Source organism: Neolamprologus multifasciatus, chromosome 13 (assembly GCF_963576455.1).
Source record: "Neolamprologus multifasciatus chromosome 13, fNeoMul1.2, whole genome shotgun sequence".
NCBI classification, from domain to species: Eukaryota; Metazoa; Chordata; class Actinopteri; order Cichliformes; family Cichlidae; genus Neolamprologus; species Neolamprologus multifasciatus.
In genome coordinates, this window is record NC_140451.1 from 14,151,844 (window position 1) to 14,168,072 (window position 16,229).

The window sequence follows — 16,229 nt, forward strand, 5'->3', positions numbered from 1 at the left end:
TGGAGCTGACTTTTGGCATGATTTCAAGGCTCACGTGTGCTCAACAGTAATGGGACTGCTGGAGTAAAAGCATGCATGATGATGGTTATACAGCCAACGATGTAAACAGTGAAGAACTGCACAAAATATAACAATGGAATAATCAAACTCATATATTAAAACAACCAGTGAATCAAAGCCACTTATGTATAGCCAAACACTATTTAACACAACTGATGGGCACCGATGACCTCCATTCAGAGTTTAGTACTTTCTTAAATGATAATAGGAATTGATTAACCCACCATGTTTTACAAAAATATGCATGTCCTGACATTTTGTACAGATATTTGTGGTTTACAAATGTCATATCTTAATGATGTTGGTGATAAAATCATCCATCTATTCATCCACCCATTCTTTTCATCCTAAGCAGGGTGGCTGGAAACCCAACAATCGTTTTGGTCATCCATTGTAGCTGACCTTTTTGAGAAGAATATTTTTTCTTTTCTGTTTGTTTGTTGAACCACTTAACGCTGATTTGTGAATCATTCAAGCATAAAAGAAGCACCCAAATCAAGGGATGAATACAAAACAGACAATTTAGCAAACAAACAATTTTAAATTGTATCTTTAGGGGTTAGCAGCCTGTTGAAAAAACACAACTTGCTTCCATCTCCTTAGTTGATTCTATGAAAGATAACAGGAATAAAATCGCATAATTCCACCAACAATGTGATTCCCAAAGAGCTATTAGCCAAAAACTTAGCATATCTTGGCATGGTGTAAAAAACAAAAACAAAAGACTAACTACAGCACATGAATAGTATCCAAAAGTCATGTTGTTTAAAAACATTAACAGAGGACCTGACACAGGATGTCATCTGATCCTTCAGTTGATTGATCTACTGTTCCCTGAAGGTTTATCAGAAATGGTCTTAGTGGAAAATTGACTGTCAACAAGCCATTCTTCAGAAAGGGAAGCAGAGAAAAATGGCTATGTCAATTCCAAACTACAAAAGAGCTGGACCGGAAATCAGTGGCAACACATCACACTGCCAAAAGCAGTAAAGGTATACCTTTACTGCTTTTGATAGAACAATACACAGTCGGGGATTGTCAGCCATTGATTGGCCTCCCCAGTGACTGGACCTCAACATTATTGAAGCAATGTGGGAGAACAGAACAAAAGAAACACCTAACATCCAAACAAGAGCTTTGAATGGCTTCAAGAAGCCCGAAGAACTTTTCTTGAAGACTACTTTTCAAATCTTTTTTAGTTTTTGGTCTTCATAAGTTCAGGCTGAGTTAAAGAATAAAGGTGGTCATACCAAACATTGACTTTCAAGCTCATTAGAATTGTGCAAACTCTGTTTTTACACTGTTTAGTTCTGTTTTTCCTGTACTGCGAGTGAGGTACAACTCCAGCAAAAGCCAGCATAGAGTTTATTTAGCTAAAAATAACCAAACAAAGGCCATCTGGAGGGCTGGTATGTTGTTAGTGATGCCAATGAAAACATGTTTAAAATGATCAAATTGAAAGTAAGAGGAATTTTGCTTGAACAAGTTAGACACTGAACTATTTGCTTCTGTACTCTGTACCCTCTGAAGAACTCTTGTTATGCTCCTGTGTTCTCAGCACATCATGATTTATTGAACACACTATGTCCAGCTTTGTTTTTTTAAACTTTACTTGACTTCAGATGGTCAAAGCTGAATGTGTGTGCTTCATGCACATTATGTGGAACTAAGACAACTTTAACAGTGTATTATTCAGTTTCTGAGCTCATTTAAAAGAATTTGATGTATAAAGTCAATAAATGGCTTCAGCACATGGTCAGCAGCTCTAAACGTGAGTGTATCTCGGAATAACTCTGGTCCTGCTTCCATCGGCTCTCATGCATCAGGGCTTGAGCAGCCAACCCCAACCTGAGGGTTTTCCATCAGGAGCACCAGCGTGCAGTTCCAGTTGACACAACAGCAGCCCAGCACCCTGCTGTGACGCTAGTCTCACTCTTGTGTTTTTACTGTACGTTTAAGCTGAGAGAAGGGTGGGGGCGTGCAAACCCTCCACCCCCGAGGATACAGTCAAGGAACCAGCTGGTTTCCATTAGCATACCTCTTCTAGGGAATGGGAGGATTGGCTCATGTGGGCAGACACATGAGTAAGATAAACGATGCGATTGGTCAAGCACACTAGACCCTCTGTGAGAGCGGAGCCAGATCACCTCTGATTATGGTGATTCTTTAGCTCTTCTCCCAAACATATAATGTATGATGACAAAACCTCATGACAGATAGTTACCACGCTAAGTTCTAATCTTTGGGCCCCTTTACTTTTTATACATATTTAAGGTCATTTAGCCTGTAAACAGCCTAGCTAGGTTGCAATTTGCGCACCACACCTTCATAGTCCTGTGTGGCTTTTCACCTTTGGATAACTTCGGGGGTTTCTCTTGTGTGTTTTTCAACCAGGCAGGTGGAATCTGAGGCCATATTCATCAAATCTATAAATAAATAAACAAACCAAAGAGTGGAAGTCCTTTTACACCTCAGTCAAGCCAATCCAAATGCACCATATGTTACCCCAAAATACACTTTCCATCTACAAAGTTAAATATTTGCCAAACATTAAGGTATTAAAGCATGAAAATGATTTGTCCTCTGGGCAGGAGTTAGAAGGGCAGAACAATACCACTCTTTGTGCAAGGCTAGAGCCAGAAGACATTTAAACAGGTGGAAACAGGTGGAAGCAGCTAGTCTGGTCAACGGAAAGACTGCTAATGCTGTGATCAGACCAACATCAAAGTGCAGTTTTTATACAGCGCCTTTAATTCGCTGAAAGCTGCAATATAGACGCCGTCCTTGAAGCAACATCTGGCCTGATTGATGGCACTTACACTACAAGTGTGTTTGTGTAACAGCTAGAGAGATGGCAGAGATAAGTGACGGCCTTAGGTTAGAACTGAGTGATGATGCAGTTGCCCACCCACAAGAAGGTAAATGTCAGACTCAGTCTGGGCAGAAACACTATTTTATGACTCCTGTTAATGTTATATGTGCTGAACCTTGGTTGAGGACAAGTGAAATTTTAGTTTGAAATGTTAAGATTCTCCTGTTTGCTAAACTATACAGGCTTTCTGAAGAGCTTGGATAAACACTGGGCTCACTTCACTGAGTAAACCCTGATAACTGTGATAACTGTGATTTCTTTGGAAAAAAGACGAGAGTCTTGCTGCTACAACTCTTCGGTGTGCTGTACGCTCATTACAGTCAAGAATGAGAGGAAAGCATGGTAATGACAACCTCCCTCAGCTGGCAGCTCGGCCTCCCACAGAGAAAATGCCTGGAGAGCACCATTAAGAGCGCCAGTGAAATTTACAGGCCTGCAGTGGGCCTCCGTATTAGCGGAGGTGAAACATGGATGGTGCCCTCAGGATGAGGACCCTCTTTGTGGATGTGAGACTAAATCACCCGGGAACACAATAACGGGACTATGCGATGACAAAGGAGACTCTGTTTTCCTGTTTCTGTCAGTTTCTGCAGATACACACTTGAGCCGCATGGTTTCAGGAACCATCAAGCGACTGACTGTTACCTTTAACCTAACCCAGCAGGGTGACACAAATAGCTTCCCCGCAGATGCCCGTTGATCCGTGGCCTTAAGCTACAGCAGTAAATTCTCTCACTAAGAAGAGGCATGTGATGACCCTCACTTTATTACTTTATCTTGACACTTTATTATTTCTTTTTCTTTTTTTTTTGTTCGGTCTGTGCAAACATTTTAGCTGGAAATGTGTGGACATTGATGGCCTAACCGAAAACTACATAAATAAATAAAGACAGAGGAAAAATAGGCCACAAAAGCAAATCACTCATATCACAAATCAACATTACATGGTGGGAGTGCTCAGGGTCATGGGAACGTAACAGAGATCAGCCGAGGACACAAAGAGCAAGTGGACTGCCCAATCCAAACACAACCAGCAGCAGGACCACACATACAACCCAAACTTACCTTAACGTAGGCGGTGTAGCGCTGGCACTCCTCTCGGTTGATGTCCAGGCTGAGCTGGTGGCTCATCTGGCTGATCTGAGATCCACTCTGAGCAAAGTAGACCCTGGAAAGCTGGCCTTTCAGGCGCTTTTCCACATCAGCCGTCAAGTTATACAGGAACTCTAAGATGAGGCAGAAAACACTGTAAACAGAGCATCAGCTGACGATAAATAGAAAAACCAGAAGTATGCAGGGTTTGGTTTTCTGGTAACTGCCATTAAGACATGAGAAAGAAAAAAAATGTTTATTGCAGTGAAATTAAGACAAGTAAGAGGGAAGATGGGAACATTTTTTGGTCAAATTATATGATGGTGCTTTAGCTTAACAACAGCACTTTGTTCAATGTTGTTTCAGTAGATTTAATGTGATTTGGAAAAATGGCTTGCTCCTGTGATAGAGCCTGACTAAGCACTGCCACTGAAGAAATCGGGAATCTCATCAGTGACGATTTAGATTTTGAACGTTCAATTTTTCATCCACAAGCCGGAAGATATTAATTGGAGCCGGGCAGAAGGTCTTTTATTAGTGTCGACTCATGTTAACAGGCTTTTGTGATGATATTTCAAGAGTTGACAGTCAACTGACATAAGAATTAATGAAAAAATGTTGAATTTTCCAGCTGGTGGGACAGTACTAATCTTATTATGAAAGAAAACCTAGTGATAGTTTTCCTGCTGATTTCACACCTGGCTTTGAGACACAGAACAACGTCAAATCTGTTTTGAAATCGTAACCTGACATCACCAGTGTTTCTGTTTCTTTGCCCTTTTAAATCCCTTCCTCTCAATGAATCAACTTCATTCTCTAGTAGTTTCGTGAAGAGGGTGTCATACTGGTAAAAGAGTGGGCGGGGTGGCAAGCACACCCAAGTCGGACCAAAGCCTACTGTTTCCATCGTCCAACAGAGGGGACGCCATGACCTCACTCCAGAGGAGGCGAATGAAAGTTTCGTTATAGGAGTCACCAAACACACGGTGCTGCACTTTCCATGGTGTTTCGCCAGACGAATAAACAGAGAGGCTTTATTCCTGCGAGCCAGGACATATTCATTATGTAACGACAGGGTTCCTGGGGGGGGGGGGGGGGGGGGGGGGGCTTTAAATGACTACACCCAAACACTGGAACAGGACTGCACCTCAGCCGTCAACACTCACCCCACCCAACAGCCAGTTAGCAAATGTTGAAGGGTAAGTCATAAGCCATAGCGACACTCAGCCTCGGCCAATGGATGTGATGCTCTAACTCAAAAAGATAACACATTACATGATGGTATGTAATGTGTGGTATAAAGTGGTAAACACTTCCTGTCTTAGGAGAAGGTGTGGTTTGGAAATTTGTGTGATGTTATCCCCTCTCTGCAGAGATCAACTGACAAAGTTGATATTGTTGTGCGTCATGTGATGCTACTGGCCAACACGTTCTCATCCCAATGCGTAACATGTGGGATGAATAGCATGTGACAAATCGTAGGTATGTTACGTGTTCGGAGGCATGAGAGCTGGATGGAGTGAATCTATACATGTAAATATCTTTTACGCTCTGATCATGAATTGCTTTGGAAAACATTACGTGATAGGGTTAAGGTTATGGTTACCTCTGGAATGGAGAGCTGGAGCCTCTGCTTGAAGCGTGTGTTACTGCCGCGAATGGCATTCGATTGGATTCAATTGATAACCCAGAACGTCAGCCAGCCGGGAATGAGGCTGGCAGAGGTTCTGGGTTATGTTCAGAAACATACTTGTACCATGCCAAAGTCTGTGCTTCTAAGTAAATACTTGCCTCCAACAAAGTTAATTTTTTCCAGATTTGCTCTCCTGGAAAATTTGAAAGCTTGTTTTTGCTGCTGAACGTTTTCCTTTGCCATTCAAAAGTCTAAATGTCAGGTTATTATCCCAAAACTTTGAGTTCGTATATCAAAATCTCTAGTTAGGTATCTGAAAGTTTTGAGTTACAATCATAACATTTCAAATTATTATGTTAACATTTCAATTTATCTCAAGATTTCAGGTTAGGTATCTAAAAGTTTTGACTTACTGACTTAAACTGAGCAAATCAAAATTTTGAGATACAAAACTTTAAAATTTGAGATAATAACTCAAAGTTTGGAGACGATAACTCGAAATTTCAACTTACTGACTGAAAATGTTGAGATAATACCACAAAATTGTGACCTCTGGATGGAAATAAAAAAGCCTCCTAAACAGGTGAAGCTGGGGCAAAATCGATGTGACCAAAACACAGAACGATCTTTTGCTGTGTGGTGATTAGGGCTGGGTATCGTCACTGATTTCTAGAATCGATTCGATTCCGATTCACAAGGTCCTGAATCGATTCGATCCACGATTCGATTCAATTCGATTTGAATCTGGGAAATTTTGCCTCAGACAGTCAGAAATATTATAATTCAGATCAGTACATTTACATATTTTTGTATCTATAAAAAGGAAGCTGACACTCGCAAGACTTTATCAAAGGTGTGAGCATCACAGCAGATGCCTTTGTGTCAAAGTAGCTGAAGATAAAACACAGAAAAACATGAAGGTGATTTTCCTGTTCTGGGATTTTATAAAAATATTCTGCAGTACATCAAAAACGAAAGAAAGCCATTAATCATCTTATGAACATTACCTCTGAAGTTACAGCGGTTTTGTTACAGACACAGCGTTTTGCATTTTGCATAATTTTAAAAAGTTTAAATTTGTTCAGTATTGAACGGCAGAAATAAGTCTTTCTTTTTGGAAGTATGTAAACGGAAAAAAACAGTGGCCGACAGCGCTGTAAATAACGGTGGTTTTGTGCTTAACAAGCAAGCGAATAATGCAGAAAACAGATTTCGGGGATAGACGGGAAACTGTTCTTGAAGTACACTGAGAAAGAGAGAGAGAGAGAGAGCTGTGCATGAAGTGTGATTTTATTGTGGTGGAAGCAAAACAGCAAAAGTAAGAGGGAGTCCATGACGATGTTTATGTGAAGCTTAGTTTGGATCTTCTTTTGCTGCTGGTTTGGTCAATATCGTTTGGAGAGAGATCAAGCTAACAGCTTTAGAAGTAGTGCAAAAAGGGCGTAAACACAAAGCGCGGACCCGCCGAAACATCAGAATCAGCAAGTTGTCGGCTTTCAGCCCCGACCGTGTCCGTGCTGTCGGGTGAGAAAGACGACATCTCACTGATTCTGATCCGTGGGTCCGCGCTTTGTGTTTACGTCTTTGTGCAGAAGCCGTGTACCTGCTCTCATTTACTGTTTTAAATTTGTCAAAATTTTGTGACGTTTCACCTGAGATTCTGGAATTTTGGGCAAAATACATTTATATAAAAAAATTGATTCAGGATTTTAATGAATCGATATCACGTTATCCAAGCCAGAATCGATTTTAATCGATGAATCGATTATTAAAACCCACCCCTAGTGGTGATCAGCATCGTCATTTTAATCAGCATTCCATATTTGCATTGACGAATGTGAATTTCACTTTTGCAGTGATAAGAACATATCTGCAGGGATGTGAAACGGTTGTCACTAAGCAACAACAAAATACTGACATTACTTTGGCACATAACTCCCTTAAAACCACAATTTTATATTTTTCTGACATTTGGCTTTGCAGACTTTTTTGTTTTTTACACTGACTACAGTAGTGCTCACAATCTTTAGGCTAAGCTGAGCACCTCTCATTCTTTGTGTACAGACGTAAGGAGACTATTAACCTTCACATGAATGTCTTTGATGGATCTCTTTCTTTATCTATCTTACTGTCCAGGTTAAATCATTTACGGGAAGGAGCGGCAGCTGCGCATGCTTCATCACATCATTACCTATTTGTCCAGGTAGCTGTCTTCCTCTGAAACGCATGCAGACTGTGACGTTGAAGCAGTTCATGTTCTGCTGGCCCTCGTGGCACTGTGGCACAGTTATGTTGATAGAGACAGGCAGGAAGATGGAGACATCCACTGTAATCACAGGCCGTGACCTACGACCACAGATTCCAGCACAGGAACACAGTGTGGGATAGACTGACCATTAAAATGACTCTGAAGTAGGATAAAGTGGCACTCTGCTTCTCACAAATATTGCCGTGTCAGAGAGAATTATCCCATTACTCACCTCAGGAGCACCACACTATCCGCCATGAAAGCTCCGATAGTAACATCTGCAAGGCAATAAAACATAAAGAAGATATGGCATTAATGCAACATATGCTGACAGCACTTTTGACACCTGCAAATCCACAACAATGCACAGAGCTCTTTAATTGTCACGCTGTCTCAGTCTGCATGTCAGCTGTGGAATGCAGTAAACAAGATGCCTCAGTCACAAGTCTGAAACTGTTACTGCGTGACAATGACAGGATAAAGCCACGATAAATATTTAAAAATGTCATCCTTTTTCACTTTATGTTTCTCATTATGCTTTGATGTTCTCGTGTTGCTGGGAAGCTCTGTTATGACCATACCTGCGTATCCATTACCGTCCATGTCCACATTGCCAGAGATGGACTGGCCAAACATCTGCAGACCAGGGTTTACGCTGCGCCCAGACAGTTTCTGGAACACATGATACCAGCCTTTAAATAACACACGTGAGCCAACAAGGAACAAATGAGCACTTCTCCTGTTTTTTGCTTTTGTTTTTCTTTTTGTTATACTTAAAGGAACCTTTCCTAACAAGTCTATAGCTGTGATTCACGAGGGTTGGGTAAATACGCCACCGTCAAGCCCATGAGGAAACGACTGTGTCTTATTTCTGGGTCTAAATGTATTGTGAAACCTACACATATTGCACACATGCACACATTCAGTATGTGTTTTCATTACCATGCATTGATCAGGCTGTAAAGAAGCTAATTAATCTGGAGATGAGGAGAAAGCAGGTCACACAACGATGCTGCTTCACATCAGAGCAAATTATATTTGCGAGTCCTTACCATTGAGTATTTTTTGGTTATTCCTGTGGCGTCCCCATGGTAGATATAAACCGCTCCTCCATACTCATCCTCTTTGGGTGCTCCTATGGCTACATCTGAAGAGACAAAGAATGCACAAGAAGTGTTTCTGTGAAAATAAATGAATGAAGACATAAATAACTGAATGAGTGCACAAAAGCTTTCATTAATCATCTGTTTACTTTCTGCTAGCCAGTGCCTGGGAAACAAGCTTTAACTGTAAGACTCATGATAGACAATTAAGTGTTGTTAGTGGCCATAAAACTTGTGCGACCTCTGAGAAAGTGGAAACAAGGCTATAAAGTGCTGGCAAGCACTGAAACACCCTCCCATTAGCCCTTTTCAGCAGAAAATCAGATATAAACTTGGTTTTACAAACCAAAACACCTCTACGCCATGTGGTGCAGCACAGCGATGTAGAAATGGTAAAAGAATTTTTAAGGAAGCATTACAGAGATTGAATTCAAGTCTTGAAGTCGTCAGTGTGAGTCTACAGTAGTTCTTGCTAATTAAATGGCAGCAGTTAGGTTGTAAATAATCGCCCGCCAGGCAGCGAGTGTGTCTGTGGCGAGTGAGTGACGAGTTACAAGATGAGTTATGCTTCCCAGCTGCCATCTTTCTCGGCAGACTCACACATGCTGTGCCAGGCTGCAAGCCTCCGGGCATATCTCACACGGAGATGAAACCAGGCAGGCAGAAGCTTCCAGCTTGGAGTTGGAGATAGAAGCCAAGTGGAGCCCTTCAGAGCGGAGCCAAGCGAGGGAAGAGCAGACAGAATAAATGTATGTGTCTGCGTGCGTGTAGGTGATTTGGTTTGGGACTCCGTGCCCAAAAGGGTGAGAGAGGGCAGTAATGTCTACTTGCCACAGCATAATAATTTTAAAAAAAGTGTGTGGAGATGAGGGGTTTTGTCGCACCTACTGGGCGACCATCGCTCGCTTGTGAGCTGAAGGGAAGAGTATAAACGGTGTGACTTCATTATCCTTTACATGACAGAGGAAAAGACTTTGTTTCATGACATCAGGGCAATGTCAGTGTAACTGCACCGCTGCCACTATGTGTTTGTCATTCTTCAAACTGCAGATTAATGGTCCACTGGAGAATTTTGTAAGGCCACAGCTTTGCTCTGATCTGTCAGCAGTGACAGATGAGAGGTCAGATATGTCTTCTTTGGTTGAGCCTCTGAGCTATTGTTTAAGCATTAAAAAGACCATGAAAGATTTTTATAAAAACAAAACAAAACAAACCCCAGATGTGAAGTTTCTCTTTCGTTTACAGCTTCACATGCCGGTGAAGCTCACCTAAAAGCTTCATATAATTAAATCTTTCATTTGCAAAGCAGAAAGCTTTAAAAATATTGCTTTGTACCGACCTTGATAGCCGTCGTCATCTATGTCTCCGATTGCGGCAATGCATTCTCCAAAGTGTGCATTGAAAGCGCTATCGCCAGTCAACACGCCATCCTCTTCCATGACCCCCTAAAAAGAAAATCAGGCAAGAGAATCATTTATATCCAGATCCAGCAGAGGAAAAACAGAAAGCTGCAGTTACATATTTTCAGCTTTTATTTGATTAAATTCCTTGGCCACCTCTGCAGATAGCAGCCTTTGTTCGCTCTTGTTGCAATAACTTTTACACATACAGTGTACAAACAGGAGCGGTTAAATAACGCCACTGCTGAATCTCACCCCACTCCACTGTTATATGATAACCACAGTCAGGAAATAATAATGGAAATATAATAAAACAAGTCTGCAAGCTATGCTCTCATGTTCCTGCTGACTCCAGTTTCCACTCACGTTGCCTCTGCTGAGGTACACAGACACCTGGCCCTCATCCCTGAGCTGGCTGTGCATTGGTGCCCCCACCAGCAGGTCCGACAGGCCGTCCTGGTTCAGATCAACTGCACACAATGAGGAGCCAAAGTAAGAGCCCATCTGGAACCAAGGTGAGCCACAAAGCAATGGGTCAGATCACAGAAACACGAACGGTTCATTCATTTCACACACAGCTCACATCTAAACTGGATTATTTCTGCTTTTATGGACCAATATTAAGGGAATATCAACACAGCTTCAAGCTACCGTGAATTTCTTTTAGTTACTCTGAATGAAAAACATTAGCCGCCTCCCCCCCCCCCCCCCCCCCCCCCCCCCCCCCCCCCCCCCCCCCCCCCCCCCCCCCCCCCCCCCCCCCCCCCCCCCCCCCCCCCCCCCCCCCCCCCCCCCCTGGCTGTAGTTTGTGGCAAGCGTGCTCCTTTTTTTTAAAACAGTGTATTTCTGGCAACAAAACAGTTAGAGCAGTGTGTCTGAAAGAGTCAATGATTCCTCAGGCACACCGGGACCACACATTCATGCTCATACCATTTTCCCTGAGGCTTGAAAAATCTTCACCAAAGATGCACCATCAATTTTAAAAATATAAACCTGAAAAAACAAAAAACAGAATCACTTCAGCAACCGACACAAAAGGACTTCGAATGGCTGAAAATGAAGATGAAAGCACTACTTTTCCACTGCCGCTGTGCTGAGGAGCCCCTGCAGCGATGTCTATTACATTAGGAGAGGAGAAGTGTCCAGCAGTCACAGCATAGCCTGGAGACAGAGGCAATAATTTGTTGCAGCCGCCTCTGTCCTGATGTATGTCATTCAACATTATATTCTTATTAACCGGCTCTCACCAAGGTAGCTGTATCTGTGGGAGTCAATGTTGTCTTTGTTCAGGCTATAGAAGGAGTCCGAAGTCAGGTTGTACACCTTGACCGTCCCAGTCCAGTAGTATGACCCCGGTGCCCCCATTACCACCAGCTCCTGAAAATGAGACAGCCGCATATTCATGCAGATAAAAGTGGCAGGGATTCACCCCCTGTGTGCACTGCAATAGCCTGCTGCAGAGAGGGGGAGGAAAAAAAAGGAAAACGCTGTCGGGTGAACATCTGGTTAACCAACAACCACAGAATGGTTTTCACTATCTGTTCTTAAACACACATGCAGCAGTATCAGGTTTCCTTGCTACAATGGAGACTTCGGAGCTGAAGGAAATCTAAAAGCTGTGAAATGAAGTTGCTCAAAGATTTTTCTTGTAACGGTTCACGGATATTTAAGCTAACAATGGAACGGCAATAAAGATGCTCTGTTTGGACTACGCCTGAGTCGGTTGCAAAGGAGGATGTAAAGTTAGCACCGAGCGCGCTCCTTTTGTGCAAACAACATTAAAAACACCGTCAGGACCTTACTCAGCGGTATGCACTCTGTGCTGTGGTGTCAAACATCTGGGCACCACAAGGCGTACCGACCAAGGTTCAAACAAGGATAAAGGTTTAACGGTTGGACACCGTTTCTTTAAATTCTTCACATTCTTTGTAGGGGGTTCAAACACTTTAACAGATCCACACTCAGGTCGGTCATTCGTGAAAAAAAAGGGTTTGATGATGAAGTCTCTTTGGTTTGGAAATACTAGGTTCATTGTGGAAACCAACATGGTGTCACTTAGAGCTCTCCTATGAGCAGCAGATAGCTGCTTTTTATCCAAATTATTTAACGTGGTATCATTCAGCATGGTATATTTATCCAGCTCTCCCGTGAGGTGCAGATAGCTGCCTTTTATCCAAATGATTTAACCAAGGAGTCACTCTTGTTGCAATAACTCTTAAACACAAAGTGCGCAAACAGAAGCAGTTAATCGCATCCTCCTCTCCATGCCCATGAGTTGGACAAAAGCATGTCACATACAGTAAAATCTTTAGTTCCACTGAAGGCTGGCCACCTGTAGGGGTCTTTGAAGTTTATCTATGGCGATTTTACATTGGGGTTTACTTGAACAACGGAAAGATCCCCGAAACCATCTGTGAATCTGAGGCTCTGCAACGTGGCTCTGGAACACACATCTAAGAATCTGAAGCATGTGATGTTTTTGAGAACTGACAATACAGATATTGCTTGTTATTGTGTATTTGTGTGTGTGTGTGTGTGTGTGTGTGCAAATGAATTCAATTTAAAATCGATAATCAGGTACATTCTACGCCTTCTTCTGTGTCTTTCTAAAGTTTTAAATTACCAACACTCACATATTTATCATGTAGTAATATAAACATTTCACTTTTCATAGTTATCCAAAATATTACAAGACCCCTAATGTGCAGTATAAATGAAAGAACAACCTTTTTTAAAAAAAACAAAGCCATGTGTTCTGCATGTGGTTTGACTGTTTGAGTCATTTGTGTGTATATATAAAAGCTAGTGCGCAAATTTAGAGTTCATGTTTATTTATTCATTTAAGCCTGTTAGATGGCAGCAAATAGTGGAAAATGTCCATCACATTTTTTCCATAATCCAAAGGTCTCTAGGTAATTTATTTTGCCTTTCCTAACAGGAGTAAATGGGAAAATCCTCACACTGGCAAACCTGAAAACGACTGGAGTTTAATAATAGTAACAGGCTACGCATATGCTAAAATAATATTTAGCATAGCTAAAATAAAGGAGAAGTGCAAAAATGATATGAAATGAATTTCTTGCCAGTGAAAATGTTTGTTAGCCTAGGGCCACAGCTGTGCTCTGAGGACACATTTTAAGCCATTTACGGTCTACTGTACATTACTGTATCTTCCAAATTAAGCTTAAGTGTAATCTGAGACATGAAAAGAACCTTTGAGGAACACGTGGCTCACAGGAAAGACTTATCCTGCACATGCATTGAAAACAAGAGTCCTAAACTGTTTACAAAATACATTTTTCAATTTTTTGATGAACCCCTCAAATGCATCTTTTCCCCTGTCACACTACAGTTCTGCTAAGATGCATTAAGAGTTAATCTATTTGCACTTCCTCTCACCAACTCCACTCAGGCGCTTCACTGACTGAGTTCAATGGGGCAGCTGTGTGAAAGTGCAGCATCCACCAGTTGGAAGACCGGTGGATTGATTCCCCAGCTATACCAGTCTGCATCTTGAAGTATCCTTGGGCAAAATACTTAACCCCAAGTTGTTTCTGATGAATTGGAGCGTGTGTGCAAATGTGACAAAGGAGCGCTTGTATGAATGTGAGTGTGATTGGGTGAAATAGGTAAAAAAAAAAAATGTAGGAAACTAAGCACTTTGAGAGCTCATTTAGAATAGAAAAGATATGTTTGGGAGAACAATAGGTATTTGTAAGATACACAAAGGTAATACACGATCATGAATGATATCGTGTCAATACAAAGCAAGGCAAGACAAGAGCATCAAAGCCACAGAGAAAAGGAAACTCGTATTTTCTTTAACGTTTTATCTCGTGGAATCACACCAGAGGTCACGTGAGGCCGCCACATCCTTCCCTACCTATCTGCTATCTCTGAAAACATTAGCTTACAATTGTCAGCAGAGCACTGGTGGTTTTGATACAAATATATTTATCTGAGTGTAGAATTTGGACCACACCCAAGTCTTCTATAAAGGAGGATGTGATGCTACTGCTGAGAAGGTTATACGCGATCATGGATGACATCCCGTGTCAATACAAAACAAGGCATCAAAGTGACAAAGAGGCGAGCAAAGGGAAAAAGATCATAATTTCAAGCAAGACTATTTCAAAGAGCCTTGTAAACATGTGGCGATACGATGAAATATAGAAATTTACCAAACAGTGAGAAGAAACACTATCTCTGTGTCAACCTGACAGAAACCGGGGGACTTCACAAAGATGAACAAGCACTGTTACTGACCTCCGTAAAAACTCCCGCTATCCCAGCTTGGCACGAGCCATGCTCTTCCCCATACTTCTGCTTATAGTCTGTAAGAGAAAACAAACCACAAATTATTTCACTGTGTGCCTGAGCCAGCGTTTACTGGAGTTTTTCCTGCATTCCATATGGAGCTAGTCAAAGTCCCGGTCCCATCCAAGAAGAGTCTGGGGGCAGAAAGCAGACTGAAAGAAGGGGTGCAACACCACATTCAATGAAACGACCTCTCACATGCGCTCTCAGGTTACGAAAATATTGAGCTTGGATCGGCACAAAATGCACTGCAAATATGGTCCCATGCAAAGTGTGTCTGGCCTCTCTCCCCGCAACTGCTGGCAACATGAGTCACCAAAGGAAGTGAAATCCTGACCTGGGAGCATGATTAAGGTGTAAACCAGGCTTTCATAAGTAGCTCTGAGTCACATAACAAAACATGTGAAGAACACATTTACAAGAGTGGCCATTAAATGCTTTACAGCACATTATTTTTCAAATGGAACTTCATTTTTAGTGTTGTAGCGGGCGCCCGAACTGAAACAACCTGCAGGACAAATGGATTTGATTTTCTGCAATCATAACAAAATTGAATTTCTCTAACTTGAGCAAATCTTTGCTTAAAAGCACCTGATTTCGGCAAAGTTAAGCCAAAATCTGCATCGTAAGACCGCTTCAATAAATTTGCCAGCACTATACCTTTGTGAAAATAATTTTCTTTGGCTAAGTGGTGCAAAACGGAAGACAAACTCTGCACTTCCACAGGTCAAATGCTCGTATATTTGGCTTCGCAAATTGGGTGTCCTTTTGTAGCCGCAGCTGGCTCTTGCCAAAGTTGAACTTGAGGGAGAGAAATCACACTTTAGGGCTCGCCCACTACTGTTCCCTGGTGCCAGGACACCAATCAGAAATCAGAGGCAGACGTGGGGCTTTTACAGTGACGTTCCTGGCTACAGAAATAATGTGCCGTGAAAATATGTAAAAGGGAAAGGACGAACAAAACAAACCGGTTATTCCAAACCTGGGAGCCTGGGCCTCTTACAGGGTTCTACAGTCTGTGTGGATTATCTAAAGGGATGTTAAATTATTAAAGGGATCTGAAATAAAAACTAGAGAGTATCTCACTAGCTGTGGCACCACTGAGTTCTGCCGTCTCAGTGTCCCCTGGCACTCTATGGGTCAGACCTCACCAGTTTTTTATATAGACCTTGATTTTCATTTTAACTATAAGTGTATAAGCGTACCTTTACATGATCGACAGCTCAGAATATTCCGTATTTAACTTATAGTAAGCCTCGGTGCAGCCTCTCTTTGAAACAAGCTTCTCTTTCCCTGTGAGCCACCTTTCCTTTGATTGGCTGCCCCTCACAAGCCCCTGATATAGGATTCCTCCCTCCTCTTTTTGTCATCATAAAGAGCCAAGAGTAAAAGTAAAGAGCAGTCTAAAACCATACTTGGACTTCATTATTAAACCTACATTTTATAAACTCAACCAAGAAGGTCATGTGCCTCCGCCATTGGTTGGTTAGTCATTTATTCAGCA

At 41.9% G+C, this 16,229-nt stretch overlaps 1 protein-coding gene across 1 annotated transcript in view; it reads right to left on the bottom strand.

Moving 5' to 3' along the window:
• Positions 1–16,229, bottom strand: part of itga9 (integrin, alpha 9) — a 50,037-nt gene that overhangs the window by 27,739 nt on the left and 6,069 nt on the right. Inside the window, exons 5-15 of the mRNA XM_085181801.1 lie at positions 14,675–14,742; positions 11,656–11,785; positions 11,484–11,569; positions 11,339–11,401; positions 10,775–10,912; positions 10,348–10,453; positions 8,958–9,052; positions 8,487–8,577; positions 8,138–8,183; positions 7,849–8,003; positions 3,998–4,158 (exon numbers count right to left, since the gene is read on the bottom strand). Of these exons, the coding sequence (XP_085037927.1) occupies positions 3,998–4,158; positions 7,849–8,003; positions 8,138–8,183; positions 8,487–8,577; positions 8,958–9,052; positions 10,348–10,453; positions 10,775–10,912; positions 11,339–11,401; positions 11,484–11,569; positions 11,656–11,785; positions 14,675–14,742 (1,139 nt within the window). The remainder of the gene's footprint in view (positions 1–3,997; positions 4,159–7,848; positions 8,004–8,137; positions 8,184–8,486; positions 8,578–8,957; positions 9,053–10,347; positions 10,454–10,774; positions 10,913–11,338; positions 11,402–11,483; positions 11,570–11,655; positions 11,786–14,674; positions 14,743–16,229) is intronic.